Below are 27,010 nucleotides of genomic sequence, written 5' to 3'. Positions count from 1 at the left end.
ATCCACAGGGTAGACAGAAATCTGCCCCAACAGAAGAGGAACCAGGAGACGATGCAGAGGGCCAAGGAAAGGCTCAAAAGCAATCTAAAGAACACCTTCAGAAAGGCAAGAAAAGCTTTGTGTCCACAAGGCAAGAAATGGATGCTGTGGAAAAAGGAATAATCAGAAAGGATGAAGCTGCTCCTGGAAATGAAAAGCACAATTTTCCAAAATACAAAGAATAAAGTAAAATGCAAATAAATATATAAGTAGAATAGAAAAATTAAAAGGCAAAGTTAAAACAGTTGGTCAGAAAGTAGGCAAAAAGGCAAAGAAATAGAAAAGAAGAGCCAAACACTGGATTGATCTCAGTCCAGTGAAAAGACACTATGGCGTATGAGACTACAGGAAAGAAGGGAAGGAATTTCTAGGAAGATAATCTGTGAAGGTGCTGCAGACAAAGGCATCCATCACTTGAAGACCTCGTGGCAGAGAGCCCCAGGCCAAGGGACAACTACAAGGCTCATCTTTAAGTGTCAGACACCACAGATGAGAAGATTCTAAGTGTCCAGAGAGAAAACCTGGTCACCTGTGGATTGAGGCTTTCCCCAGAGGCCTGTTGGCCACCTCAGCAGCAAGGCTGGCTGCCAAAGACAGGGGACAAAACTTGATGACTCTGAATGAAATGATTTTCATTTAAAACTGAGCACAGCTTCCCTGGTGGTCCAGTGGTTAAGAATCCATCTCGCAATTCAAGGGACACCATTCGATCCCTGGTCCGGGAAGATCCCACATGCCCCGAGCAACTACTGAGCCAGGACTCTAGAGCCCGAGAGGTGCAACTACTGAAACCAGCCCACCCAGGGCCTGTGCTCCGCAATGAGAGGAGCCTGCACAGTGCAACAGAGTAGCCCCTGCTCGAGGCAGCTAGAAAAAGCCTGAGCAGCATCACGGAATGTAAATAAATCTTGGACAAAACAGCAGTTGGAGTGGCCACTTAGCCCAGATGGTTAGAGAATAATACTGATGAATTGTGTATCTATTAATAGCTCAAATGTGAATCCACCTGGAGCAAAGAATAAAGTCATTTTTTCAGATATGCAAAGGGTTAAGAAATGTATCCTCTGTGCCCAGTCTCTTGAGACATTACTGAGTGACAGGATTCAGAAAAACGTGGGGATAGAGGGAGAAGGAAGCAGCTGTAGGAGCCAGAAGTGAGAGCTGTAGTCCAGAAGCCTCCTGCGAGGCGCACCCACATCCAACCCATCTGGTCTCCCCGAGGTGAGCCCCTTTTCATCACCTGACCCCTGGCTGTTCTCCTACCGGCTGCCTCTTTGGGCTTTCTGCATCCGCGGTTGCCCTCTACTGTACACTCTCCTAATTGCACCCTGGGTGGACCCCTCTTGATGAAAGTGTAAGAGCAAAGTGAAAAAGTTGGCTTAAAACTCAACATTCGCTTTTTTCTGCCCGTGGACGCCGCCGAGAAAGCATCGTTGAAGTCTTCCCTGCCTCCACTGCCATCATGTCTAAATCAGAGTCTCCCAAAGAGCCCGAACAGCTGCGGAAGCTCTTCATCGGAGGATTGAGCTTTGAAACAACCGATGAGAGTCTGAGGAGCCATTTTGAGCAATGGGGAACGCTCACAGACTGTGTGCTAATGAGGGATCCAAACACCAAGCGCTCCAGAGGCTTCGGGCTTGTCACATACGCCACGGTGGAGGAGGTGGATGCGGCCATGAATGCAAGGCCACACAAGGTGGACGGAAGAGTTGTGGAACCAAAGAGGGCCGTCTCAGGAGAAGATTCTCAAAGACCTAGTGCCCACTTAACTGTGAAAAAGATTTTTGTTGGTGGCATTAAAGAAGACACTGAGGAACATCACTGAGAGATTATTTTGAACAGTACAGGAAAATTGAAGTAATTGAAATCATGACTGACCGAGGCAGTGGCAAAAAGAGAGGCTTTGCTTTTGTAACCTTTGATGACCACGACTCCGTAGACAAGATTGTCATTCAGAAATACCACACTGTGAATGGCCACAACTGTCAAGTGAGAAAAGCCCTGTCTAAGCAAGAGATGGCTAGTGCTTCATCCAGCCAGAGAGGTCGAAGTGGTTCTGGAAACTTTGGTGGCGGTCGTGGAGGTGCTTTTGGTGGGAATGACAACTTTGGTCGTGGAGGAAACTTCAGTGGTCGAGGTGGCTTTGGTGGCAGCCGTGGTGGTGGATATGGTGGCGGTGGGGATGGATATAACGGATTTGGTAATGACGGAAGCAATTGTGGAGGTGGCGGAAGCTACAATGATTTTGGCAATTACAACAATCAATCTTCAAATTTTGGACCCATGAAAGGAGGAAACTTTGGAGGCAGAAGTTCTGGCCCCTATGGTGGTGGAGGCCAATACTTTGCCAAACCACGAAACCAAGGTGGCTATGGTGGCTCCAGCAGCAGCAGTAGCTATGGCAGTGGCAGAAGGTTTTAATTACTGCCAGGAAACAAAGCTTAGCAGGAGAGGAGCGCCAGAGAAGCGACAGGGAAGCTACAGGTTACAACAGATTTGTGAACTCAGCCAAGCACAGTGGTGGCAGGGCCTAGCTGCTACAAAGAAGACATGTTTTAGACAATACTTATGTGTATGGGCAAAAAACTCGAGGACTGTACTTGTGACTAATTGTATAACAGGTTATTTTAGTTTCTGTTCTATGGAAAGTATAAAGCATTCCAACAAAGGGTTTTAATGTAGATTTTTTTTTTTGCACCCATGCTGTTGATTGCTAAATGTAATAGTCTGATCATGATGCTGAATAAATGTCTTTAAAAAAAAAAAAAACAAACCTCAACATTCATGTATGGAAAGAGTAACATGGAAACTTATGTTCAGTTCAGTTCAGTTGCTTAGTCGTGTCCAACTCTTTGCGACCCCATGAGTTGCAGCACGCCAGGCCTCCCTGTCCATCACCAACTCCCAGAGTTCACTCAGACTCACGTCCATCAAGTCAGTGATGCCATCCAGCCATCTCATCCTCTGTCGTCCCCTTCTCCTCCTGCCCCCAATCCCTCCAGCATCAGAGTCTTTTCCAATGAGTCAACTCTTCGCATGAGGTGGCCAAAGTACTGGAGTTTCAGCTTTAGCATCATTCATTCCAAAGAAATCCCAGGGCTGATCTCCTTCAGAATGGACTGGTTGGATCTCCTTGCAGTCCAAGGGACTCTCAAGAGTCTTCTCCAACACCACAGTTCAAAAGCATCAATTCTTCGGCACTCAGCCTTCTTCACAGTCCAACTCTCACATCCATACATGACCACAGGAAAAACCATAGCCTTGACCAGATGGACCTTTGTTGGCAAAGTAATGTCTCTGCTTTTCAATATGCTATCTAGGTTGGTCATAACTTTCCTTCCAAGGAGTAAGCGTCTTCTAATTTCATGGCTGCAGTCACCATCTGCAGTGATTTTTGGAGCCCAAAAAAATAAAGTCTGACACTGTTTCCACTGTTTCCCCATCTATTTCCCATGAAGTGATGGGACCGGATGCCATGATCTTCGTTTTCTGAATGTTGAGCTTTAAGCCAACTTTTTCACTCTCCACTTTCACTTTCATCAAGAGGCTTTTTAGTTCCTCTTCACTTTCTGCCATAAGGGTGGTGTCATCTGTATATCTGAGGTTATTGATATTTCTCCCGGCAATCTTGATTCCAGCTTGTGCCTCTTCCAGCCCAGCGTTTCTCATGATGTACTCTGTATATAAGTTAAATAAGCAGGGTGATAATATCCAGCCTTGACGTACTCCTTTTCCTACTTGGACCAGTCTGTTGTTCCATGATAGCCCATGGGAATTTGCTCTATGGCTCAGAAAACTCAAACAGGGGCTCTGTACCAACCTAGAGAGGTGGGATGGGGAGGGAGGTTGGAAAGGCAGGGAGTATATGTATACCTATGGCTGATTCATACTGAGGTTTGACAGAAAACAACATAATTCTTTAAAGCAATTATCCTTCAATTAAAAAAGTAAATTAATTTAAAAATATTTGATCTAGACTCAGAAAAAAACAAAAACTCAACATTCAGAAAACTAAGATCATGGCATCCGGTCTCATCACTTCATGGCAAATAGATGGGGAAACAATGGAAAAAGTGAGAGACTTTATTTTCTTGGGCTCCAAAATCACTGCAGATGGTGACTGCAGCCATGAAATTAAAAGACGCTTGCTCCTTGGAAGAAAAGCCATGACCAACCTAGACAGCATATTAAAAAGCAGAGACATTACTTTGCCGACAAAGGTCGTTGTAGTCAAAGCTATGGTAGTCATGTATGGATGTGAGAGTTAGACTATTAAGAAAGCTGAGCACTGAAGAATTGATGCTTTTAAAGTGTGGTGTTGGAGAAGACTCTTGAGAGTCCCTTGGACTGCAAGGAGATCAAACCAGTCAATATTCATTAGAAGAACTGATGCAGAAGCTGGAACTGCAATACTTTGGCCACTTGATGCAAAGAACTGACTCATTGGAAAAGACCCTGATGGTGGGAAAGATTGAAAGGAAAAGGAGAAGAGGGCAGCAGAGGATGAGATGGTTGTTTGCCATCATCGACTCTATGGACATGAATCTGAGCAAACTCTGGGAGATAGTGAAGGACAGGGGAGCCTGGCGTGCTGCAGTCCATGGGGTCGCAAAGAGTCAGACACGACTTAGCGGCTGAACAACTATTGTACGTGTACTTTATTGTCTCCTTGACGTGTGAACACAAATTTTGCTTCAGTCTCTGCCCTGCAAGAGTGCCTGCTGGCGCAGCAGGCATTCAGGTAACGTGTGTTGAATTTATAACTGTTTCCCAGGTTTCCCCTCAACACCCCTTGGGCTGAAGATCTTGGGAGGACTTCCCGGGCCGCTCCCCAAGTCACCATAGGACGTTCTGGAAGACAGAAGGTCCTGTATCTGTGCTGTGCATCTAGCCCTTGACACATGGACAGCGCGACCAAGGAACTGGCCCGGCGGCTGGTGGCTACCGTGCTGAATATTGCCGCCCCTGCCTCAGGATAGCACCCCCGTTGCGACTGCTTCCTAGTCCGGGCCCTGCCTCAGGGCGGGCGGCAAGGCCGCACACGAGGTCGGGGCTCAGTAGGAGCTTGTGGGGGCGAGAAGGTGTGGGCTCAGGAGAGAAACGGAGCTCTCGGGTGAAGGGAGGGAGGGAGGAGGTCACCCCGGGAAGACGCACTCAGCAGCAGAATCAACGCCCGCAGGCGCGAAGCAGCTACTGTCCTTCCGAGCCACGTGCGGCTCAACCCAGAGAAAACCGCCCCGCCCACCAGAAGCCCCGCCCACTCGGACACGCCCCGCCCCCGCGCCCGCGCAGGCGCAGATGCGGCCGCTCGTCCTGCGCCTCTTCCGGCTAGCAGATTGGCGGCAGATTCGTTACGTGCAACCTGCGGGAACCCGCGCCCCGAGCTCAGATATTTAGTGCCATCTCTTTAGGCCCCGAGAGTCCTTGCTGTGTGCCACGTGAGCTGGGCCTCGAACTGAGCGCTGAGCGGGCCTCGAGGGCCGTGGCGAATCGGCGAACGGTGGGCATTGGCGGAGCGAGCGGGGCCGCGGCACACTACTGCAACTCGGTGGGCCCGAGGGTGCGCCCCTCCCGGCGATCCCGGTCCTTCTTGACGCCCCTTCTGCCCCGAGACCCCCGCGCGTCCCGACGCCCCGTCCGGCTCCCCGAGGACCCCGCCGGTCCCACGTGGTCCCTGTCCGCTGCGCCACTAGGTGGGCTCAGGGCGCGCGCCGGGGCGCGGGCGCCGAGCCGGGCGATCGCTGGCGGCTCTGCACGCCGCGAGCGGGAGCCCGCGTGGGCCGGGCCGAGCAGGGAGGCCCAGGCTCGGGGGGACACTCCTTGGGTCCCGATCTAGTGTCTGGGTGCACTGGTGTCAGACAGGTGCCGACTTCATGGCGCTCGTGCTGCAGGGGCGCCCGACCCTACCATCACTACCAGTAGTGCTACTGATGGCTTCTGGGCAGGGAGGGGGCTTGGCAGGGTGAACCCCAGGTGGGCCTCCCGGCCTCAGCACCGTTGACCTCTGGGTGTGGATTCTTCCCTGTTGTGGGCTATCCTGCGCCCCACATGTGGGATGTTTACCAGCGTCCCTGGCTTCCACCACGCACTAGGGGCAAAAAAGTAGCAGTCCCCAGTTGTGACATATAAAGGAGTCCCCAGACACGGGTTCCCGGGGCGTGGGTACCCTACTTCAGAGCCTCAGACCAAGAAATGGCTCTTGGTGGAGAAAGCCACAGCTGCTGAAGGGAGGGGAGGATACTGCTGGGTGCCAGCAGGGGGGCCTGAGGGTGGGCTTCCTGAGAGTGTGTGAAAAACGCTTCCTTATCCGAGACTGAGTCCCACGTGGACGATGATGGCCCCTGGGACTTCTCACACACCTTTCCTGTGAACCCCAGGATGGATCCTGTGGCCTCTGCTGTCCGCCTGGCAGTCCAGGAGGCTGTTCACATCCTTTCTTCATCTGAGGATGGGGGCCACATCATCTCCACGCTGCAGTCCCTGAGGCGGTACCTTGGTGAAACAGAGACCCAAGCCCCCCCTGAGGAGCAGGAGGAGTTTAGCAGGACTCACTTTTCCACCATTCTCAGATGTCTGGTGGGCAAGCTGAGCCCCGACTGGCTGGACCTGCTGCCTGATGGCCAGTTGGAGGAGCTGTGGGCCAGCTTCTTCCTGGAGGGCCCAGCTGACCAAGCCTTCCTGGTGCTGATGGAGTCCATTGAGGGTGCTGCCAGGTGAGTGAGGCTGGGTCTGATTATGGGGTCACTTGTAACATCTGGAGGATTTCGAGCCAGTGGGTTCTCCAAATTACATGAGAATTCAGCATCCTGAGAAGTGAGAAAGTAAAAGCAGTGCATGTCAGAACACTGAACTAAAAGAGGGTTTCGTTAATCTCTGCAATGGACAGGCCCTCTGTCCTGCCATGTGGGTGAAGGGACTGCAGGAGTGGGTGCACCCGGGTGGCCAGGCGGGCCTGCGGGGTGGCTCCGGGCTTAAGTGGTCTAAGCAAGCAGTGGGGTGTGGCCATCCTTGGGTGGGGGGAGCCCTTTCCTTCACTCTGTGGCTCCCAACTCGGCGTGAGGCACCCCAGCAAGACCCCTCCCTGGGCATCAAGCACCCTGCGGGGATGCCGGTTACCCTGACTCCTTGCGGCGGGATGGGAGGGGGCGTGTCCAGGGATCCCAAAGTGTGGAGAGTGCTCAGGAAGCGAGGCTGCTCACACCTGCTCTTGGTTCAGCCCCAGCTTCCGTCTGATGAAGATGGCTCGGTTGCTGGCCAGGTTCCTGAGTGCAGGCAGGATGGCCGCTGTGATGGAGGGGCAGTGTGGGCAGCAGGCGGGGCCGGCCTCCCGCCTGCTCCAGGAGACCCTTCTCACCCGGGTGGTGGGCCTGCCCGATCACCTGGGCAACCGTCTGCAGCGGGAGACGCTGGCTGCCTTCTTCCCTCAGAACTACTTCCCTCTGCTGGGCGAGGAGGTCCTGCGGGTGCTGCAGGCAGTGGTGGACTCTCTCCGAGGTGAGGGCCCCTCTTCTGACAGCCTCCCCAGCCCGGCGTCCACCCCATCATGCCCGCCCTCTCCGGCTTCCAGGGACTCTTCCACCTCTGGGCAGTGCCACGGGCAGGTCGGATGTTATGGTCCGTCTGGGGCCTCAGCAACCCACCTGTGAAGTTTCAGCCTGGCTCGGCTTGCCTTGGAGATGGAACTGGCCCTGAAGTCCTTGCTTGTGTGTCCAGCCCCCCCACTCAGAATAAGGGAACGTCTGAGGTCTGGAAACTAAAGAGCTGTGGTGTGAAGAGGGTCCATCTGAGGTGGCTGCCGGCCGAGGTGCCCGTGTCCCTGTCGTTGCGGGTAGAGGACCTCGGTTCTCTGGCGGGTGGGGGCAGTGCTGGGGACCAACTCTGAGGGAGCGTCCTGTGCCCAGGGCAATGAGGGCAGTGTCCCTCCCACCCTCTCTGGAGCAGCAGGAACCTGGCTTCCCCACCAGTGTGGTCCTGTGGTCTGGGAGCCAGTAGAAGCTGGGGTCGTAGCAGCCTGAGTTGGGGTGGGCATTGGCCCTCCCCACAGTGAGGCCCTCCTTCCCTGTGGCCTGGCCCCTGCGCTGCCCCAGGCCTGGACCGAGACCCTCACCTACCCCTCCCATCTTGTCTGAACTGAGCAGCTGAGTGATGCTATTACCTTAAGCCTCGCTCAGGACCTCCCAGCAGCTCACCCCGCCCCTTCCCAGCTCCGCCCCACCCACCTCACCTATGCCCCGCCCACTCCCAGCTCCGCCCCGCCCCCTCAGCTCTGCCACGCCCCCTCACGGCTCCGCCACGCCCCCTCACAGCTCTGGAGCGGCTCTGGCCTCGGGTGCTGCTTTTCTGGGCCACTTCCCGGTCACCATCTCACCCTGTTTAGTATCACAGCCACCAGCTTGACCTCAAAAGTGCTTAGAGTGGCCCCTGTCCTGCTGTCTGACTTTCCCTCTGGCGTGAGCTGCGATCCCGGACTTGTGTCCACAGCTGACCTGGTGTTCAAAGCAGCAGCCCCTGGTCCTCACGGGTCTGTTGAGAGGAATGGACCTGAGTGTTGGGTCCTTGGGGCTGACGTGTCTGGAACACGTCTCGTTCCCGCCCCCCGCGCCGTGTGGCCGGGTTGAATTCACTCCCACCCGGATCCCGGACGCCCGTCTGTAGATCGCAGATGCCGTGTTCCCGTCATGCGGGGGGCTGTCTGTTTCCTGCTTGGTCCGACCAAGCGGTTCTTATGGGGCAGCTGTGGCCTCTCCCAGCGCCCCACATGGTCCCTGCTTTGTGGGATCACCGTGACGATGAAGCAAGTGAACATGATGCTTTTTGATGTTTTCATTGGCTCTTTGAGTTGGAAACAATGCTGGTGGGGTTGGGGTTAGACTGAACATGTTGGCGTTTTTACAACACGGGGTCCCCCTGCCAGGAGTCAGGTCTGTCCCTGCAAGGCCGGGTGCACACAGGTGGTGGCCTCACTGCTTCCTTCTTCATCCCAGGTGGCTTGGACTGCTCCGTCTCCTTTCTGTCTCAGGTCCTGGGCAAAGCCTGCGTCCATGGGAGACAGAGTGAGTGTCCCTGCCGTGGGAGAGGCTTCGATGTGTCCTGGGAGGGGCGGTGCCCCCGCCTGGGCCTGGCCCTGCTGGGTGGGGCTTGGCTGGACTCCCTATGGCCCCCGGGCTCAGGGCCCCCTTTTCTTCCCCTCAGAGGAGATCCTGGGCGTGCTGGTGCCCCGGCTGACAGTGCTCACCCAGGGCAACTGCCTCTGGCAGCGGGTCTGCTGGCGCCTGGTGGAGTGTGTGCCCGACCGGGCCATGGAAGCCGTGCTGAAGGGGCTCGTGGAGGCCGCCCCAGGGTAAGAAGCGAGGCATCTTCCTACTGAAGATGCTCCTCTCCCAGGAGGGCGGGTGGCGGGGATCCAGAGGGTGCCTGGCCTTCCCGTCTCTGTGTGGTCAGTGCCATGGCACCTGGTGGGGGCCCCTCCATCTGGTGACTGGTCCTTGCTTGGAATTCGGTCCTGCAAATGCCCATCCCTCCTCACTCCTGGTGGCCAAGTCAGGCCCCCCCGTCTGCACTTCTGTCTTCTCTGCACCGGAAGGTCCCTGTGCTCAGAAAACTTAAGTCCTACAGGAGGGTGCTGGGCACGCGGCTCCATCCCGCCTGGTGGCCATGCCCGGGGCTCTCACGAAAGCCATGGGAGAGAGTGCTGGTCTCTCACTTGAAGGAAACAGGGGTCTCTTAGTCTAGATCAGGGTCTGCAAACTACAGCCTTTGCGGCTCACCCTGTGCTTTTACGAATGAAGTTTTATCGGCACACAGCCATGCTCAGTTGTGGACCTACCTGCCATGGCTGCTCCCAGCTGCGGCAGCTACAGAGCCCAGTGGGCTGTGTGCTTGGCCCTGCCCGGAGAAAGCTGGCTGCCCTGCATGGATGGAGCATTTCACCTGGACCCGTTGGGGCGAGGAGCGATGTCCTCTGTGTCCAGCGCTGGGCTCCCTAGTCTCCACAGTTACTGGGAGGAGGGAGGGTCAGCACTGACTGGAGGCTGGGGTACCTCCCTGGCCTCCCAGTGGTCAGCACGGATCCGGGGAATTCAGAGTCCTGCTTTTCCCTCTCACCCTGCCACGCCTCACAGGCCGGAGGTCCTCTCGCGGCTGCTGGGGAACCTGGTGACAAAGAGCAAGAAGGCCCAGTTTGTGATGACACAGAAGCTGCTGTTCCTGCAGTACAGCTGCTCGGTGAGGGTGCCAGTGGGGCGGGAACTGTGCTTGGCTCCCTGGACCCTCCTGCCCCCGGGCTCCCTGGCCGGCTGGGTGGTGTCTGTCTGCAGACGGTGATGGGAGCCCGGCTGTGTCGCAGATGCCCATGCTGCAGAGCCTGCTGGGGTACTTGGCCATGGATAGCCAGCGGCGCCCGCTCCTCGTGCAGGTAAGGGACCCCTGACCCCCAGAGAGAGTGTTCCTGCTGGGGGTGGAGGGCGCTGGCCGGAGCCTCCTGGGGGCTGGTGGGGACACTGTGAGGAGCGGGTGGGGTGACTGACACACTAGACCCGCCACCTGCCAGGCGCTGAAGGAGCTCCTGGAGACGTGGGGCAGCAGCAGTGCCATCCGCCACACACCCCTGGAGCAGCAGCGCTATGTCAGCAAGGCCTTACTCATCTGCCTGACGCACCTGGGGGAGGCGGAGCTCCGGGCCAGCCGGGACGGTGAGCAGTGAGCAGTGGGGCACCCCATCCCCCACCCCGGCACCTCCCCACCCTCCCCCAGCTCAGCCCGTGTGGCTCGGTGCTTCCAGAGCTGCTGGCCAGCCTGATGGAGGGAGTGAAGAGCCGCCTGGACAGCAGCCTGCCGCCCGTGCGCCGCCTGGGCATGATTGTGGCCGAGGTGGCCAGCGCCCGGCTGCACCCCGAGGGGCCTCCCCTGAAGTTCCAGGTGAGCGAGGGCCCTCCCAGAGCCGCCGTCACTCTCGCCCCAGTCGCTCTGCCCGCCCACTGGGGTCCAGGCTGCGGAGCCTCTGTGTCCCCAGGTGTCTGCACAGCTGGGAGGGGTGGAGGCACAGCCCCCATGCTGATGCGGGAGCACGAGCCCCCAGGGGACTCAGGACAGAACTCTCAGGCCCCTCCATCCGCCGAGCCCTCTGGGATGTCCTCTGAGACGGGGCCGCATCTGCCCCGTCCCTGGGGACGCCTAGACCCTCCAGCCCCCGGTGCCACCCTCTGCGGAGGGAGACCTAGTTGCTCTTGAGGGGCGGCTGGCTGGCCGGCTATGCAGCCCTCGAGCTGTGATGGGGGCTTCAGGGGGTCCCCACGGTGCTGCCCCGCTGGACCCGTCCCGCCGACTCCAGCTCATTTCCGTTATAGTACGAAGAGGATGAACTGACCCGAGAGATGCTGGCCTTGGCCGTGCCCTGGCCCGCGGCTGACGGCCCTTCGGAGGCGGGGTGAGGGTCCCACTTGGAGCTCTGGGCATGGTGGGCCTGGGGGGCGGCTCCTTCCCACCTGCTACTCCTGACTTGTCCTGGCTGAGACAGAAGCTGAGATGCAGGCAGGGGCGGAGCGAGCGTTCCCCAGGAGGCCGGGTTCTGGGAGGAGTCTTGCAGGGCAGCCCTGAGGCTTCCTTTTTTGTTTCCAAAGCCCGCCTGTGGCTCCCGTCAGTGGGGAGTCTCCTGACCAAGAGACGGTGGACAGTGGCGGCCCCCAGGCTGGGTGGGAGGGCTCTGACTCTGAGCTGGACAGGTAGGGGTGGCCCCACAAGGGAGGGCGTGAGGGCTGTGGCGGGATGTGGGCCCCGCGGCACTGGCTCCCTCTGTCCCTCGAGTCCTCCTCCCATGGGGAAATCAGCCCGCAGGCTCTGAGGGGCCCAGGTCCGGTGGGACCGAGTGTCTGTGTTCTTCCTCAGTGATGACGAGCTTGTCCCCTACGACATGTCAGGGGATGGGGAGCAGAGGGGCAGCAAGACGCCCGCGTACGTGCGGGACTGCCTGGAAGGTGCGTCCTCTGCGTCCCGGGTCCCCCGCCCCCGCCCAGCCTGCCCACCCACCCCGCCTCACTCGGGCCGTGGGGGCCTCTCTGCAGCTCTGACTGCATCTGAAGACTGGGAGCGCTGGGAGGCGGCCCTGCGGGCCCTGGAAGGGCTAGTCCTCAAGAGCCCGGCTGCCACCCGGGAGGTGAGCAAGCGGGAGCACCCTGGCCTCCCTGAGGGCAGGGGCGGGGGCGGGACCGCTTCCGGTGTGCACCTTGACCCTTGACCCCATGGACAGGTGAGCCTGGAGCTGGCCAAGGTGCTGCTGCACCTGGAGGAGAAGACAGCCGTGGCAGGGTTTGAGAGGCTGCGCCAGAGGGCTCTGGTGGCCGTCACAGTCACAGACCCGGCACGGGTGAGTCCCCGCTCTGTATGGAGCCTGGGTCGTGCCCTCGGCGGGGGCTGTGCAGGGGCCCCCTCCGGGGTCATGGCCCTCAGCCGCCTCTCGCCCGCCCTGCCTAGGTGGCAGAGTACCTGGCCGTGCAGTTCTACGCCCTCAACTACAGCCTCCGGCAGCGCATGGACATTCTGGACGTGAGTGCCCAGGCCTTGCCCTCCCCCATCAGAGCGGCACTGGCGGGCATGGAGGTGACGGGGCAGGCGTTTGCCAGAATCTTCGTGGAGGGACCAGAGGCCTCCCCGGCCCCTTGTCCCTGGCGTGAGAGGCTGGGACCAGCGCCTGTCCGGTGCTTTCTTGACAGGGCACGGCCTCGGGGGCTGCGTCCTTTGTGTTAAATAACGGCTTCACTGAGTTGTGATGCACACGGCGTAAATTCAGTTTTATGATAAGCAAAATAGGGTATGTTCACCCAGTGGAGCATGACTTGGCCTTAAACAGGAAGAAAATTCTGACATGATGCTCAGTGAAGTAAGCCAGACACCAAAGGACAGACAGCAAATGACCTGACTTAGAAAACGGACGGGCGGGAGGGGCAGGGAGTCCATGTTCCCCGGGGCAGAGCTCCATCTGTGAGGATGGGGAGGCTCTGGGCGTGCCGGGGATGGTGGCGCTTTCCCTTTGTCCACGAGACAGGGATGGCGGGACTGGGTGGGCTTTGGGAGAAGTGACCGGGGTGTGGGCTCCTCAGCAGGGAGCGCCCACCTGCCCCCCACAAAGCGAAGTGCGCCTGTGGGGTCAGACTTGCCGCGGGACTCCCGGTACCTCCACTCGGGGACCGCTGGGCCCTCCGCGGCCCCACCCCACCTTGAATTTGGAAATCGTCGTCCTTCCCCAGCAGGGCGGCGGCTGCCCCAGTCTCCTCTCCTCTAGGTCCTGGCCCTGGCCGCCCAGGAGCTGTCCCGGCCTGGGCGCCTCGGGAGGGCTGCCCAACGGGGCTCCCCGGGGCCCGGCTCCCAGCCCAGTGGGGCCGCGGTCCCGGCCTGGAAGGCGGTGGTGGAGGAGCGCGTCAGATGCAAGACCCGGCGGTTCTGCAAGGTCAGCAGGCCCCCGGCGTGGCCTCCCGGGCGGGACCTCTGCCCCGCGGACGCGGTGCCCACTTGTGCCCCGGGAAGGGGAGGGAGGGTTTCGGTGGTGGACGAGGGCCGCAGTGCATCGGGCTGAAGGGGCTGTAAGGCTGGGAGAACAGCCCCAAGGCTCAGCAGCAGCTATTGGCCGCTGGGTGCGACATGGGGCCATGTCTGGAGACATTCTCGTCCTCACCGGGGTGGGGGGTGCCCAGCCCTCCCAAGGGTCCCCGTGGGTCCACAGGGCCTTGAGTGTGCGTGTGTTTAGCAGGGCTCCACGGGGCGGGCAGCAGCTGCTGGCCCCAACGAATTCAACGCAGTGGCTGGATACTTCTTCTTCCCCCTCCTTCAGCGTTTCGACAGGTGAGGGCGTTTTCTAGAGCCCATGGTTTGGGGAACAGGAGCCCTGGACACTCCCAGGCTGGGGGCTGAGGTGGGCTCAGCGGGGTCAGGATCTTGGCTGTGGTTGTTCGTAGCGTAAGTGACGACAGGGCGTCAGGGCATCTGTCACAGACGCTGGGCTCATGGCCGGGCTGGGCCAGAGCCTCCATGGTGTCTCAACACAGCCGCCCCCATGTGCCTCCTTGTCCTGGCTCCCTGCCCCAGGCTGGGCTTGACCAGGCGGCCCTGCAGAGTGACGGGGCGTCTGTCCACTGCCTCCCCCTCACGGCTCTGGGCAGTACGTGGATGAGGAGGTGAGGAGGGCCGACAAGGCCTGGGGTCCCTCCGTGGCCCAGGAGGGCGGGGAGCCAGCCCTGAGCGCCTGGCTGGCATCATTGCTGGGTTCTGTGTTGTAGGCCTGTGGTGACCTTTGACCTTTTGGGAGATGACCAGCTGGTTCTCGGGAGACTGGCCCACACCTTAGGGGCCCTGATGTATCTGGCCGTCAACACGGCGGTGAGCACCTGACCCGCCCCCGGGGAGCCCACCCCGGCCTCCTGGCCCTGCTGGCCTTGCCTCGGGGCGGGCGTGCTGGGCCTCATGGGCCCTGCGGTGGGGGCTGCTGGCGCCTGGACCCCTGCCCACTGGCGTGCCTGTTGCAGGTGGCTGTGCCCATGGGCAAGGCCCTGCTGGAGTTCGTGTGGGCTCTTCGTTTCCACGGGGACGCGTGAGTGGCTGCAGGGCTGAGGGCAGTCGGGTGGGGGGGTCTCGGATCCTGTGGGACTTGGACAGCGGCAGGCGGGCTGGGCTGGGGTGGACAGCACCGCGCAGCGTCTCCTCCAACCCAGCCTCCGTCTTCTTGGCAGCTACGTGCGCCGGGGCCTGCTGTCCGCCGTCTCTTCCGTCCTTCTCAGCGTGCCAGCCGAGTGGCTGCTGGCAGACCTGCTGGACGAGCTTCTGGAGGCCCGGTCCTGGCTGGCAGGTGGGTGCCGGGCCAGGGCTGAGGTGGTGAGGCTGAGGGGGTAGACACAGCCCAGGGGCCGTCAGCTCGGTGGCGGGGACACGGTGCCATCGGTCACTTCAGGGCACCCTGTGGGGAACGTTGGGGCAGTGCCTGTATCTAGGGTGGACGGGTTCGCCCTCCGTGAGGTTACCAGTGTCCTGGCCCCTGCCCCCGGGTCATACATTCTTTTTAAAAATTCCCCTGTGGTCAGTGTGACCTCTGCCTGTGGGCACTTGAGCCACAGCCCTCAGCACGCTGTGCCCGTGTACACCCGCGAGGCTCGCGACTTAGGGGGTTCTGATGATGGCCTTTCTCTGCCCACCTGCCCCCACGAGGCCACCAGCCCCTGCAGCCAGCCTGTCGGGTCTCTGCTGGTTTTCCAGCCGTCGTCACGCAGTGGCTGAGGCGCCTCCTGGGCCGGGCTCCCAGCCCAGGTGCCCCGCGTCTGGGCCGCTTCCAGCAGGTGACGCACAGGCTGGGCCTGGCGCCCTGACACTGTGGCGTGTTCCTTTCCGTCTTCACAGACGTGGCGGAGCAGGACGCGGACGAGGACTGCCGGCTGCTGGCGGTGAAGGCGCTGCTGCTGCTGGAGAAGCTCCGTGACAGGCTCCTCCCGCTCTCCTCTCCTTAGGCCCCGACCCCTGACCCTTGAGCCCAGGAGGCACGTTGCTAGATGAGCAGGGCGCCTATTGCAGGCTGGAGTGCCTGCGGCTCAGCTCAGATGTCCACCAGGGCCTTGGGCGCTGTCCTCCACGGCCTGGCACTGGGACGTGGCCGCTGTGGCTCTGGGACTCGGGCTCCAGGATTGCTGCTGGGCAAGAGCGGGGAGCCGCGGCTCAGCCTGGCCCCCATGCAGACTGCAGACTGGGGCGTTGAGAACCCCGGAAGGAAGCATGAGAGAGGGGTAGATGGTTCTGTCTCCAGCAGGGACCCTGGTGCCCAGACAGAGAGACGCGAAAATGGGGCCACGAAGGGGACATGGGTCCTTGAGAAAATAGGCTTTATTTGGAGGATTTCAGCAAGGAGACGCGGGGCTGAGGGTGCGAGAGGGTGAGGCAGCCCCTGACAGCCCCTCACAGTGGGAGCTGGTGACGGAAGGGGCGCAGCCTGGAGGGACAGAGCCTCCAGCTGCAGCCAGTGCCAGCTGCTGTCAGCCTGTGGTCAGGACGGGCTGTGCTGCAGGAACTGGCCAGACGTGCTGCCAGGCAACTCGTGTGGGTGCCAGGAGACACCTCTTTCTTACACCCTGTACTCAGGGGGAACGTCATGGGGAAAAACCTACTCCCTTTACTGCAAAAGGGCTAAAACAAACCTCGGCAGGAGCCAGGGACTCGGAGGGGTGGCTTAGAGACACCCCGCCACCCCCACCAGACAGGCCAGCATGTCTTCCTGCAGCTCTGCCTATGGTCTCGGGCACTGAGCTCAACAGGGAAGTCGGGCTCCCCTCTGGCCGCGGTGGGCGGGTCCCGGGCAGGTCCCAGAGCCCGGCTGCAGCTCAGGGCCCACTTTCCACCTCCTCGGCCACCTCCTCGTCCGCCTCCTTGTGCTCCTCCATGCTGCTGTGCCGCGCGCGCTTCGGCGCCGCGCAGGTCAGAGGGAGCCCCAGGCCCTGGTGCACGGCGTCCACGGTGTGCTGGCTCACGTAGTAGGACACGTTGGCGGAGGGCAGCCGCTGCCGCATCTCCTCCAGGTACCTGTAGGCCTGGGGACACAGGGCAGCCAAGACAGTCAGTGCACAGAACGAAGGCCCAGCCACGGTCAGAGTGGGCAGCGGAGGATGGGGCTCGGGTGACCCTGTGACCTTCCCAAGTGTGGAGGCGGCCGGGGCTCTGGGGCCAGTGCTGTGACTTTCCCTGGGAGGAGTCCTGTGGGCAGCCCGACAGCAGGATCTTGTGTCTGGGGCCATGGCCCTGGAGGGTGGGCCGCCCTGGACGCTCACAGGGGGACCCTGGGAAAGGGTTCACACGCTTCACTGGGGTGGTGGGCAGCATAATTTACACACACACAGTTTGTCTTGCTCTCGTGCCACAACTACGGAGCCGTAAGCCACACCGAGGGTCTGCGAGCCATGGTGCGTGCTGGTGCAGCCAAATAAATTTAAAAGGTTTCTCTTGTGTATTTTGACCAGGCGTCCAGTCTAGTGCAGTCAGTCGGCCCTGTGGTTAGTGAGTCTCGTGTGTGTGTGTGTGGTCCTTGGCTGGGGGCTGGTGTTTCCTATGGGCCTCTTCTGGTTCTGCCAAGTGGGAATCTGGGGGTGATGGGGGCCACCGAGGAGCTCGGGGGGGTGTCTGAGGCAGGATGAACATGCTTATACCCGCTCCACCTGCGCCCCCGCAGGGAGGGTCACACGCAAGCATGAGGGGCCTCACGTGGCTTGTGTGGATTCACTAAGAATCAATTCAGGAAAAAAAAAAAAGAATCAATTCAGGATGTGAACAAAGTTTCCAGGAACTCTGACTATATGAGGAAATGATGGTCACATCTAAGTATTTCTTACAGATGATACAATTCTAGAGCAGTCATCTCAGATGTAATTGAGAGAGATAAACAAAGATTGTGAGATAAGCTGGGCTATTTGGAGGGACGAGGGGTGCAGCGTATAGGTGCCCAGACTCCCCAATGATGGGGAGGCGGTGTTGGGCACCAAGGGCGGCCCTCGTGTCTGCCGAGTGCCGGCTGTGGGCCAGTAGCCGTGCTGGGGCGCACAGTGCAGAGCACAGGAGGCCCAGGCCAGGCTGGTGGGCACTGCGGTGAGAGGCCTGGCCCAGCAAGGGGGGAGGTGGTTGGGCAGCTGCAGGGGTCGTGCTGGGGAGCTGCTACGTGGATGGGAGGGTGGGAAGCAGGAAAGGACTTGAGGGGGCGGGGCGGGGGGGGACTTGGCGGCACACAGGGGCAAGGCAGCAGCGTCTCTGGGAGGGCTAGGGGTCTGGGCGGGGCTGTGATGACGGGGGAGGGGCGTCTGGGGGAGACCCCCTCCCCCCACCCAGCTGCAGGGAGGGTTTCTCTGCCCTCCTCCCGGAAGGAGACACGCAGGCCTGTCCTGTCTCTATTTATAGGTTTTTTAAATTTGGAGTTACTGTTTCCCTCAGGGGACCCCCCGGTGGACCAGTGGCTGAGACACTGCCCGCCAGGGGCCAGGGCTCCATCCCTGGTCAGGACATCAAAGATTCCGTGTGCTGCAACGAGCACCTGGTGCAGCCAAATAAGTAAATAAAAGAGCTTAAAAATCCCACTGGCTTCAAAGCTTGAGACCGCAAAGAATTTGGTGAAATGCTTGCAATGTGATCTGATACTGAGGATTCAGAGGTCTAAGCATCTCTGCCGTCCAGCTTGTGTTCTCCTAAAAGGGGGACACTGGTTCACTTCAGAGCTGTCTCCACAACAACAGAAGGGCTCGGAGCTGGAAGTGGAAGGGCTGAGAGGACACAGGCGAGCCGGCCAGGAAGTCTGAGCTCACAGTGCAGACCCTCAGGCTGGGGCCTTGGGCGGACGCTCAGCTTCCCTGGGAATTGGGGCCGTGCCCCACGAGGCCGGCATGGCCTGCTGGCAACACTTCTGGAACGACTGGCCGATGCTGGGCTTGTGAGCGCTTGGGAAAGGAAGGGGCCTCGGGTCACTGGCTGCGGGGGCTGGGCTGGGCAGCGCTCTGGGCTGCAGCGAGGTCTGTGCGCAGCCCTTGGGGACATGACGGGGAAATGTGGCGGGCAGAGCTCTGCTGTCTGCACGAGAGTACGGAGACCCAAAGGATGAGGACAGAGGCTTCCGCTGAGCCCGCTTTAGGTCAGCCTCCCACCAGCAAAGACAGGCTGCACAGACACACTGGCCCCAGAAAACAACCGTGACAGGCGCTCTGGGGCCCACGCTTGGGTGAGTTCTGCTTGTAACCACTGCCTTGGGGAGGCCCGAGTCCCGGGCGCTAGGGAACGTGAGAGGCACACAGAAGCCACACCCTGTGGTTGAGAGAGCCAGAACCAGAACCAGAACTGCGTCCACATGGCAGCCGGTACGCGAGGAACAAGGGAGCCCTGGAGCCCAGGTCCTGGCCTCTGCTGGACCCTGACATTGCATGCAGTGTAGATGGGCTGAAAAGAATACGGCAGAAAAAAATATTTGGATGAAAAATAAATTGTAGCTTTCCCAAATACAGTTTCAAAAGGATCAAACTGTTTTCAAGTAACACTCATCTCAGAAGAAAGCTCAATGATGTCTAAACACACACTCAGGGCTTCCGTGGCTCAGTGGATGAGAACGCACATGCCAGTGAACGGGTTCAATCCCTGGTCTGGGAAGACCCCACGAGCCACAGGGCAGCTAAGCCCGTGCAGCACATCTATCGAGCCTGTGCTCTAGTGCCCACGCGCCGCAACTCCTGAGGCCCGCGTGTCCTAGAGCCTGTGCTCTGCAACGAGAAGCCTGTGCACCTTAGCAGGGAGTAGCTGCTGTTCGCTGCAGCCACAGAAAGCCTGAGCGCAGTAGCGAAGACCCAGCATGACCAAAGATAAATAAATAATGTAAAAAAAAAATAGACACACACAGGGACACAGACACACACACACAGACAAAGACATCGTCACTTGACAACCTAAAACATTTACAGTGTCTGCTGCTGCTGCTGCTGCTAAGTCGTTTCAGTCGTGTCCGACTCTGTGCAACCCCAGAGACGGCAGCCCACCAGGCTCCCCCGTCCCTGGGATTCTCCAGGCAAGAACACTGGAGTGGGTTACCATTTCCTTCTCCAATGCATGAAAGTGAAAGTGAAAGTGAAGTCGCTCAGTCATGTCTGACTCCTAACGACCCCATGGACTGCGGCCCACCAGGCTCCTCTGTCCATGGGATTTGCCAGGCAAGAGTACTGGAGTGGGGTGCCATTGCCTTCTCTGTTACAGTGTCTAGAATCCAATAAATAATCACCAGGCCTGCAAAGCAGCAGGAAAATATGAACCACAATAGAGAAGACTCAACCAACAGAAACACCAGGACTTAAGCCGGGAGCTGAGGACTGTGCGGTAAACACGTCTCGTACACAGGAAGGCAGAGGAGAGAGCCGCACAGTAAGGAGACCAGGAGAGCGAGGTGCGCTGCGGGGGCCGCAGGGGCGGAACCCAAAGGAGGGATGCGAGTGTCTGCGTGGCTGGTGTGCTTCGCTGCACAGCAGGCACCACGCAGCAGTGTGGAGCGACTACACTCCAAAGAGAGAGAAGACACACGCGAGACGGAGGGAGGAGAGGCGGTCCAGACCCACCGGGGGCACAAGTGCAGACGGAGCGACAGCAGGGCTGTCAACCTGGTCTCGGTCAACCTGCAGCAACAGCAAAGCAGCTGCACCAGTGCAAACAGGAAAAATTCTGAAAAAGGGATCGGCTGTGCCAGGGCCAATACACCCACACAAAACGGGTCCAGATAGGGGGTGCAAGGGGCCCCCACAGATGGAGAGGACACAGCAGCACACAGGTCCGATGGGGATTTGTCCAGGCCATGCTCACCAATAAGAGGACAGACCCCTCGAGACTGGGGGGGAAGCGTGGGCGCTCGTGGGGGAGGGGGGCCTGCAGACGGGGCGTGACCACCACCGTGAGACACACTGTGCACCCGCCTGCATCGAGGCCGTGGCGAGCCGTCCTGCACTGGGACTTTCCAGATGAGGGCCCTGTGACGTCGGCCAGCGGATTTCTCCAATGTGTAATGAACTGTGTTCACGTTTGCACAATCCAGTGAACCAGTATTTTCCAAATGACCACTGTGATGTGATAAAATCACGTGTGTGTACAAGATCCAAGACAGACCAACGGGTTCTAAGCTAACAAGTACGAAAAGCAAGGCCTGGTCTCCGCCTGAGGAGTGTGGTGAGGAGACAGACCCACGGACACCCGGCGAGGTGCGGGAAGGCCCGCCCCTTCTCGCCTGCACGCTGGTGTGAGCTGGGTCTTCATCACAGGTCTCATATTTCAGTTCAAACAACCTGTTTTGCCACATAGAATGCAGAAATCAGGCATTAAAGAGACTTGCAAAAATGTACAACAAAGCTACTTTTCTCATAAAGGTCTTCGTTTTGGAAATTGCTGTTATTTTAAACGAAAATGTCATCTGTGTTACCATATTGTGGGTTTTTCATGATTAAGTAAATTAACAAATATTTTACAAATTTATTATTCTCTAATACGGTAAGTACTGGTAGACATAACCCACATAAACAAAAGCTCTTTGAGTTGTAAGTTTCCCAATGTAAAGGGGTCCCAAGATCAAAATGCTTGAGAACTGTTCTATTAAACTGAATGATCAAGAGCCTTCCAGAAAGAGTGCTCTGAGGCCAGAAGTCCACCTACACGCTCCATCTGGCACCTAAGGACCTGACATCCATCTTACTGTACAAATTCCCTCAGGAGCTCTAGGAGCTGGGTACCCCGAGTACAAGCAGACTGAGGGGTGGGGGGCAGGAAAGGACTCTGTGCCTCTTGAATGGCTCAGGAAATACTCATTTTATGTGTAAAATATAAATCTTAAAACATAGAGTGAATAAATAAATATGACAAGATATTTTAAAACTCATCAATCTGGTAAAGGGTAATTGGGGTTCTATTATTCTTGTAACTTCCCATTTTTAAAGTATTTCAAAATAAGAAAGGTAGGAAAGGAAGGGACTTTCCTGGCGGTCCAGCGACTGACTCCACACTCCCAGTGCAGGGGGCCTGGGTTCGACCCCTGGTTAGGGAACCAAATCCAACATGCCTCAACTAGGACCCAGCACAGCCAAATAAATATTTTTTTAAAAGACTGAAAAATCAAAACCGACACGGAGCCGCAGGGAAGCCAAGCCCCACCGCACCCTGCAGGCACGGTCCCCGCCCAGGCCTCACCGTCTGCAGGTCTCCCGAGTGCACGTGGCGCTCCACCAGGAAGCCATAGACGTCCCCGACACGGACGCCGCTGTCCAGGTGCGGCTCCTCCAGGAGCAGCTGGCACTGCCGGACCGACCCCTTGGGGTCCTCCGTGTAGGTCCTGCTGGGGGCACGGACAGCCTGAGCCCCAGCCCCGCGAGGGCTGTGTGTCAAGGGTCAGGGCAGGCTTTCGGCCTGGAGGGCGCAGCTTTTGTGAAGGCAATCCCATGAGGTCCATAAACTCAGTAATTTAACAAAACGTGCTGGCCGCTCGCAGGGCCTCATTGGACTCTGGAGGGCACTGGCCTGTCCACACCTGGCCCTGCCCGGGGTGGGGGGCCTGGGTCGGAGGCCAAGGGCCTGGAGAGAGTGTGCTGACCCGGGAGGTGGTCACGCAGGGCCCCCCGGGGAAAGGCCAGCACAGTGGTGCCAGGAGCTCGGCGGTTCCCAGTGAGTGTGGGTGAGGGGCACCAGGAGGCCCTGCAAGCCCCGCAGGCCCGCCCTCCAGTCTGTCCGGGCACCTGTCCAGGACTGTGCCCATTCCCTCCTGCCACCCTGAGGTTCCTGAACCTGCACACGGAGCCGGGAGTGCCCTCCAAGGAGCCCAGCTCTGTAAACAGCTTCAGAACAGCCTGGGGCTCCTCTTCGGAGAGCCTGCTCTCAGGTAAGGAAAGTGCTTCTATTTAGTCAGAAGCCGAGCTCAGGGCCCACACGAGGGTCTCGGAAGTGCTGCACGAGCAGCCAGTAAATAAGAACTGGGGTCCTGGACATGTCCAGGTCTGGCAACAGCGGGCCTCCACCCCAGGCCCGCGCCGGAACCGGGGGCTGGAGCCCCTGCGCATCAGAGCGGGCCGCAGGCTCCCTGCAGGTACAGCCTCCCGGAGCACACCTGCCTCCCTCAGAAGTTTTGGGCTATCTCTGGAGCGACCTTCCTAGAACTGGCCCAGTTCTGCGGGAACCAGAGGGGCCCTGACACCGTGCCTGGGGCTGCAGAGTGCGCCTGCCAGTGCCGTGCCCACTGTGCAGCGAGCTCCAAGGGAGAGGGCACCCTGCGGGCGTTGTGAGCCCCACGGCCGCACCTGCGCGCCTGCATGAAGCGCTTCACCAGCGTCATCCTGCTCTGCAGCTGCGCCAGCCTGGCCTCCTGGTCCAGTGGGCTCCTGGCCTTGGCCTTGGACAGGCACTTGTAGGCCTCGGTCAGTGCCCCATGTGCCTTGTCGTAGTTCTGGTACTCGTCGACCTCCACCTGCAGGAGGCAGCATCAGGACCGGCATGGGACCAGCGCCCCGCCCTGCCTTCCCCCCCACCCCACCCCCGGGCCCGGGCTGGGGAGCGGGGCGGCACCTGGGCGCAGGCATCGTAGAAGCCGGCCAGAAGGTCCAGCGCACGGCCCTTGGTGTAGAAGCTGATGATGCTTTTCATGACCTCGGGGTCCTTCCGCCAGTCCAGGGACTGCAGGTAGTTAGCCGCCATGACATAGATCTCCTTCTGCCGCGAGACGCCCGCGAAGAACACGATCTTCTCCGTGTCCCCGGACTTGAGCAGCGCCCTCATGGCCTGGACAGAGAGAGAGCCGGGCTGGGCCCCTCCAGGCACACGGACGGAGCGCCCACCCGACGCAACAGGCGCAGCTTTAGGACGAGGGAGCTCCGGGCTGCAAGGGCCTCGCGGGCGCCCCCGGAGCCCAGCCCGGGAAACTCGCCCTGCGGGACGTGAGCAGGAGCCTACCACGCTCACCTTCAGCCTGTCCCCTGCCTGCGTGTACTTCTTGGTGGCCAGGTGGTAGCTGCCCTGGCGCATGCAGCAGCTGGCGATCTGCTCCAGCAGCACCCGCCGGGCCTCCTCGGACAGCTCCTTGCAGTCCTTGGGCACCGTCATCTTCTCAGCCATCTCCTCGGTGATGGTCAGGTTCTGCTCCAGGCACAGCTGCAGTGCTTCCTGATACTGGGGGCCACAGACACAGAGGAGGGGTGGTCAGCTTCGGGTGGGTGGGCGGGCGGGAGGGGGGCATCCCCAACCCCACCCCTTGGTTGGGGGAGCACGTGGCCAGGGTAGGGCAGGGGACCATCTCTCCCTGCAGACACTCTAGAAGAGCCAAGGAAACGCCGCTGGGAAGGAAGGTATATTCGTCATGGAAGAAGAGACCACAGATCAATTTTCTTTCTCAATTCAAGTTTTCAGAGTAGGAGGTTTAATTACTTTTTTCTTAAGAAAAATTTTCTATTTTTCACTTGAGAAAGATTCTTGGAAAGAAAGTGCAGTGTGACCTGGGCAGGGATACCCCCTGCGGAGGCTGCACAGGCAGCCTGGCAGGCGTGCTGCCCAGATGCAGATGGCAGGCCTGCTGTTGCGGGCCTTGTGCACACGCCACTCCTGTGTGTGAGTGTGCTGTCAGACACAGGGAGACAAGAAAGGGGGGCGTGTGCTGAGCTGAGGGGGACAGAGTCCTGGGGATGAGAGGCCCTGCGGACGGCCCTGAGCTGCACACCCAGGAGCCCCCCGGCGGGACTTCCGTGGTACGTGCACTGGGAAAGAGCGGTGAGTCTCTCACAGAGGGGCCTGCACCCCAGCACAGCTGCCAGGCCCTCCTGGGGAGCAGGCCCATGTCTGCAGCCGTACCTTCTTGGCGGCCAGCAGCAGCTCCACGGCCTTCTCGTACTGACCGTGCTCCAGGAAGAAGTCAGAGCAACGGGCCAGGAGGACGGGATCTGACTTTTCATCCAGGTCCTCTGCCACCAGCTGCAGGGCTGCAAACTGCTGGGTGGCAAAGGCCAGCTCCAGGGCCTTGGAGAAGTGGCCGGCCTGTGGACAGCGGGGCTCTGAGTGTGCCATTTGGGCGCTGCCAGGCGGGGCTGGGCCAGGCGGGGCGGCCTCACCTTGTGGTACAGCATGACGGCCCGGTCCATCTGCTCGCCCCTCTCCTCGTAGTAGCGCGCGGCCTCCAGCATGTCCCTCGGGGGAGCTCAGCAGGGCCAGGTTCATGAGCTGGTCGTCCAGGCCGTGCTCCTGTGGGGGCACAGACGTGGAGGGGACCGCCTGGCGGGAGGGTCTCCCCTGGAACGGGACCCTGGAGCGGAAGCAGGGGCGCCCACCTTGCACAGGCGGATGGCGTTGTTGAAGGCCTGGGCACGCGTGTAGAAGTGCACGGCCTGCCGCACCTCGTTCTGGCTCTCGTACTGCCGGGCCAGGTGGTAGGAGGCCGCCCAGTTCCCAGTCTCGCTGGCTATCTCGGCGGCCTAGAGACACCAGGGACAGTGGCCGCACGTCCAGCCCGCCCCGCTGCAGCAGGCCCCCTCCCCTGGAGCACCCAGCCCCCTCCCTCAGCACCCCCACCCCGTGTCCCCCGGCCCGACCCAACCCGGTCGGGGCACCCACCCGCTGGATGTTGCCCTGGAAGCAGTGGATGCGGACCAGGGAGAAGTAGTCCTGGGCCAGCTCGTAGTAGTGCAGCGCCGCGTCCATCTTGGCCTGGCTCTCCAGGTACTGGGCCCACCACCGCCACAGCGTCCTGCGGAGCCACACCTCTCCTCAGGCCCTTGCCCTGGCCCACAGCAGCTGGGAGATGGGATGCTGGGCGGCCGAGCCTGGGTGAGGTCCCGGGGAGGCCTGGGGTCCAGCCTGGAGGGGCTGGGACGCTCCATGCCGTCGCACAGAAGGCTCCGGCGGGAGGCCCCGCGGGCTAGCACTCACTTGTCCTTCATCTTGTTGACGTACAGCCCCAGAGCCTGCAGGTCCTCCACCAGCATCCGCGGCACCTCGAAGCGGTGTGTGTCCGACTTCTCGTAGCTGCGGGAGCAGAGACGGCGTCACTCACCCCTGCCCAGGTTCAGCCCTGAGGACCCGAGGACGGATGGCACCTCGCTTCCCGCCTCAGCTCTGCGGCCATGCTCCCGACTGCGGGCCCCACCAGCACACTGTCCGGTGGGGGCCCAGGCCCATGCACACAGCTGGCCGAGCCCGGCTCTCCCCCTAGAGCCACAGGGCTCGGGCATCCCCTGCAGCGGTGCTGGCCCGGCCCCTCCCCGGAGAAACTCAGACACTTGGGGCGGCTCACTAGCTGAGGGCCGGGCCGCAGTCCCCGCTGGCCTCCAGGTGCCGGGCGTAGTTGTAGTAGGTGGTGCGCAGGTGCATGCGGTCGTGGCGCTCGGCCACCTCGATGGCCCTCTGCCACTGGCCTGAGGCCTGCAGCAGGCGGTTGAGGAGGTCGTAGCGCCCACACCTCCTGTAGAGCTGCTCTGCGTCCTCCTGCGGGAACAGGGGGTGCGGGCGCTCTGCGGTGCGGGCGGCCAGCCTGTCAGCTGCAGTCTGACACCCCCATCACCGAGGGGCTGTGGATCCCGTCAGAACCGGGGGTGTCCACGCCCTCACCCCACCCCTCGTTATGGCCTCAGCTTGCCCGAGGGGTTTTCTGCTCCCTGTGAGCCAATGACCCAGATAAGCCCGCACGGGCGGGAAATGGGCCCGCGTGAGGGGCGTGCCACTCACCAGCATGCCCAACTGCACGGCCAGCATGGCCACCCTGGCCTCCGGCTCCGGCTCCCGCTGGGCCTCGCGCAGCGCTCGGGCCCCCCGGGCGTGGCCCATGTGCCCCAGGCACACCCTGGCCACGTCCAGCCGCTGAGTCTTCACGCACATGCGTGCCATGTTCTCCCAGACGGCCTGGCTGTGGTGGAGGACACAGGGCTTGGTGAGCGGCCACCCCCCGTGCCAGGTAACGCAGGGACCTGGCCAGGCACACGGTCCCCAAGGAGGAGGCCACGTGCGAGCCCCACAGCTTCACCCACAGAGCGGCCCAGCAAGCTGGGGCCCACGGGCCCTCCCGAGGAGGACGCGATGACAGCCCTGTAGCCCGGTCCGCAGCTGGGACCCTGCCCCTCGCCCAGGCTCCCCTCTGCCACCCTCTCACGAAGACTAGGGGTGTCCTGCACAGGCTGCCAGCCCCGCCGTGCCCCTCAGAGCACACCCAGCCCCCCACAACCAGCACCTCCATCCCAGGCTGGGCTCCTAGTGGCCCAGCGTCCTTCCACAGAGCCCCTGGGTCGGCGGGGGACTGGGGGATGAGAGAAGGTGGTGAAGGTCCCTGGGGCCGGCCTGCAGAGCTGCCCTCTGACCCCCCGGTACAGGCTCGGGGCGGGGGTCTTCCTCTTTCGGAGATTTCTGGCATCTCTCTCCCTCCCACCCCAGCAGGTCGGGCCTCCCCAAGAAACGAGAAATGAGGCTGATGGGAGGGAGGGTGCTCCAT

General features: G+C 60.2%; 2 protein-coding genes and 1 pseudogene across 8 annotated transcripts in view; 2 read left to right on the top strand and 1 right to left on the bottom strand.

The window, feature by feature from the left end:
* Window positions 1–1,452: 1,452 nt before the first annotated feature.
* Window positions 1,453–2,769, top strand: LOC102273751 (heterogeneous nuclear ribonucleoprotein A1-like; annotated as a pseudogene).
* A 2,582-nt stretch (window positions 2,770–5,351) lies between these two features.
* Window positions 5,352–16,456, top strand: TELO2 (telomere maintenance 2). 7 transcript variants are annotated; one of them, XM_070362716.1, is made up of 21 exons: window positions 5,352–5,539; window positions 6,417–6,752; window positions 7,256–7,533; window positions 9,024–9,092; window positions 9,232–9,379; window positions 10,161–10,263; window positions 10,385–10,453; window positions 10,589–10,730; window positions 10,820–10,956; window positions 11,385–11,464; window positions 11,658–11,759; window positions 11,923–12,011; window positions 12,099–12,190; window positions 12,284–12,400; window positions 12,508–12,579; window positions 13,316–13,480; window positions 13,778–13,872; window positions 14,307–14,406; window positions 14,553–14,617; window positions 14,757–14,872; window positions 15,418–16,456. In XM_070362716.1, exons 2-21 carry the CDS (start codon window positions 6,418–6,420, stop codon window positions 15,522–15,524), a joined length of 2,481 nt encoding a protein of 826 aa, XP_070218817.1. In that variant the 5' UTR covers window positions 5,352–5,539; window position 6,417; the 3' UTR covers window positions 15,525–16,456. The 7 variants fall into 7 exon arrangements, with proteins under 7 accessions (XP_070218817.1, XP_070218816.1, XP_070218818.1 ...); XM_070362715.1 differs by having other exon boundaries at window positions 5,352–5,599; XM_070362717.1 differs by having other exon boundaries at window positions 5,352–5,732; window positions 13,781–13,872.
* Window positions 16,389–27,010, bottom strand: part of IFT140 (intraflagellar transport 140) — a 57,652-nt gene continuing 47,030 nt past the window's right edge. Inside the window, 13 exon segments of the mRNA XM_070362713.1 lie at window positions 16,389–16,595; window positions 21,748–21,889; window positions 22,848–23,014; window positions 23,113–23,325; window positions 23,506–23,712; window positions 24,388–24,570; window positions 24,645–24,719; window positions 24,721–24,774; window positions 24,861–25,004; window positions 25,144–25,276; window positions 25,459–25,554; window positions 25,823–26,013; window positions 26,254–26,431. Coding sequence (XP_070218814.1) covers window positions 16,389–16,595; window positions 21,748–21,889; window positions 22,848–23,014; window positions 23,113–23,325; window positions 23,506–23,712; window positions 24,388–24,570; window positions 24,645–24,719; window positions 24,721–24,774; window positions 24,861–25,004; window positions 25,144–25,276; window positions 25,459–25,554; window positions 25,823–26,013; window positions 26,254–26,431 — 1,990 coding nt within the window.

This window comes from Bos mutus, chromosome 25, assembly GCF_027580195.1.
Source record: "Bos mutus isolate GX-2022 chromosome 25, NWIPB_WYAK_1.1, whole genome shotgun sequence".
Classification (NCBI taxonomy): domain Eukaryota; kingdom Metazoa; phylum Chordata; class Mammalia; order Artiodactyla; family Bovidae; genus Bos; species Bos mutus.
Note: the sequence above shows the minus strand (reverse complement) of the source record. Positions and strands in the feature narration are given on the sequence as shown.

Bases quoted from the DNA above. Each gene is read 5' to 3' on its own strand.
- TELO2 (XM_070362716.1), top strand. From the start codon at position 6,418: ATGGATCCTGTGGCCTCTGCTGTCCGCCTGGCAGTCCAGGAGGCTGTT. The intron at 7,534-9,023 runs GTGAGGGCCCCT...TCTTCATCCCAG, and splicing joins AGTGGTGGACTCTCTCCGAG to GTGGCTTGGACTGCTCCGTC. The intron at 12,191-12,283 runs GTGAGCAAGCGG...CCCCATGGACAG, and splicing joins GCCCGGCTGCCACCCGGGAG to GTGAGCCTGGAGCTGGCCAA.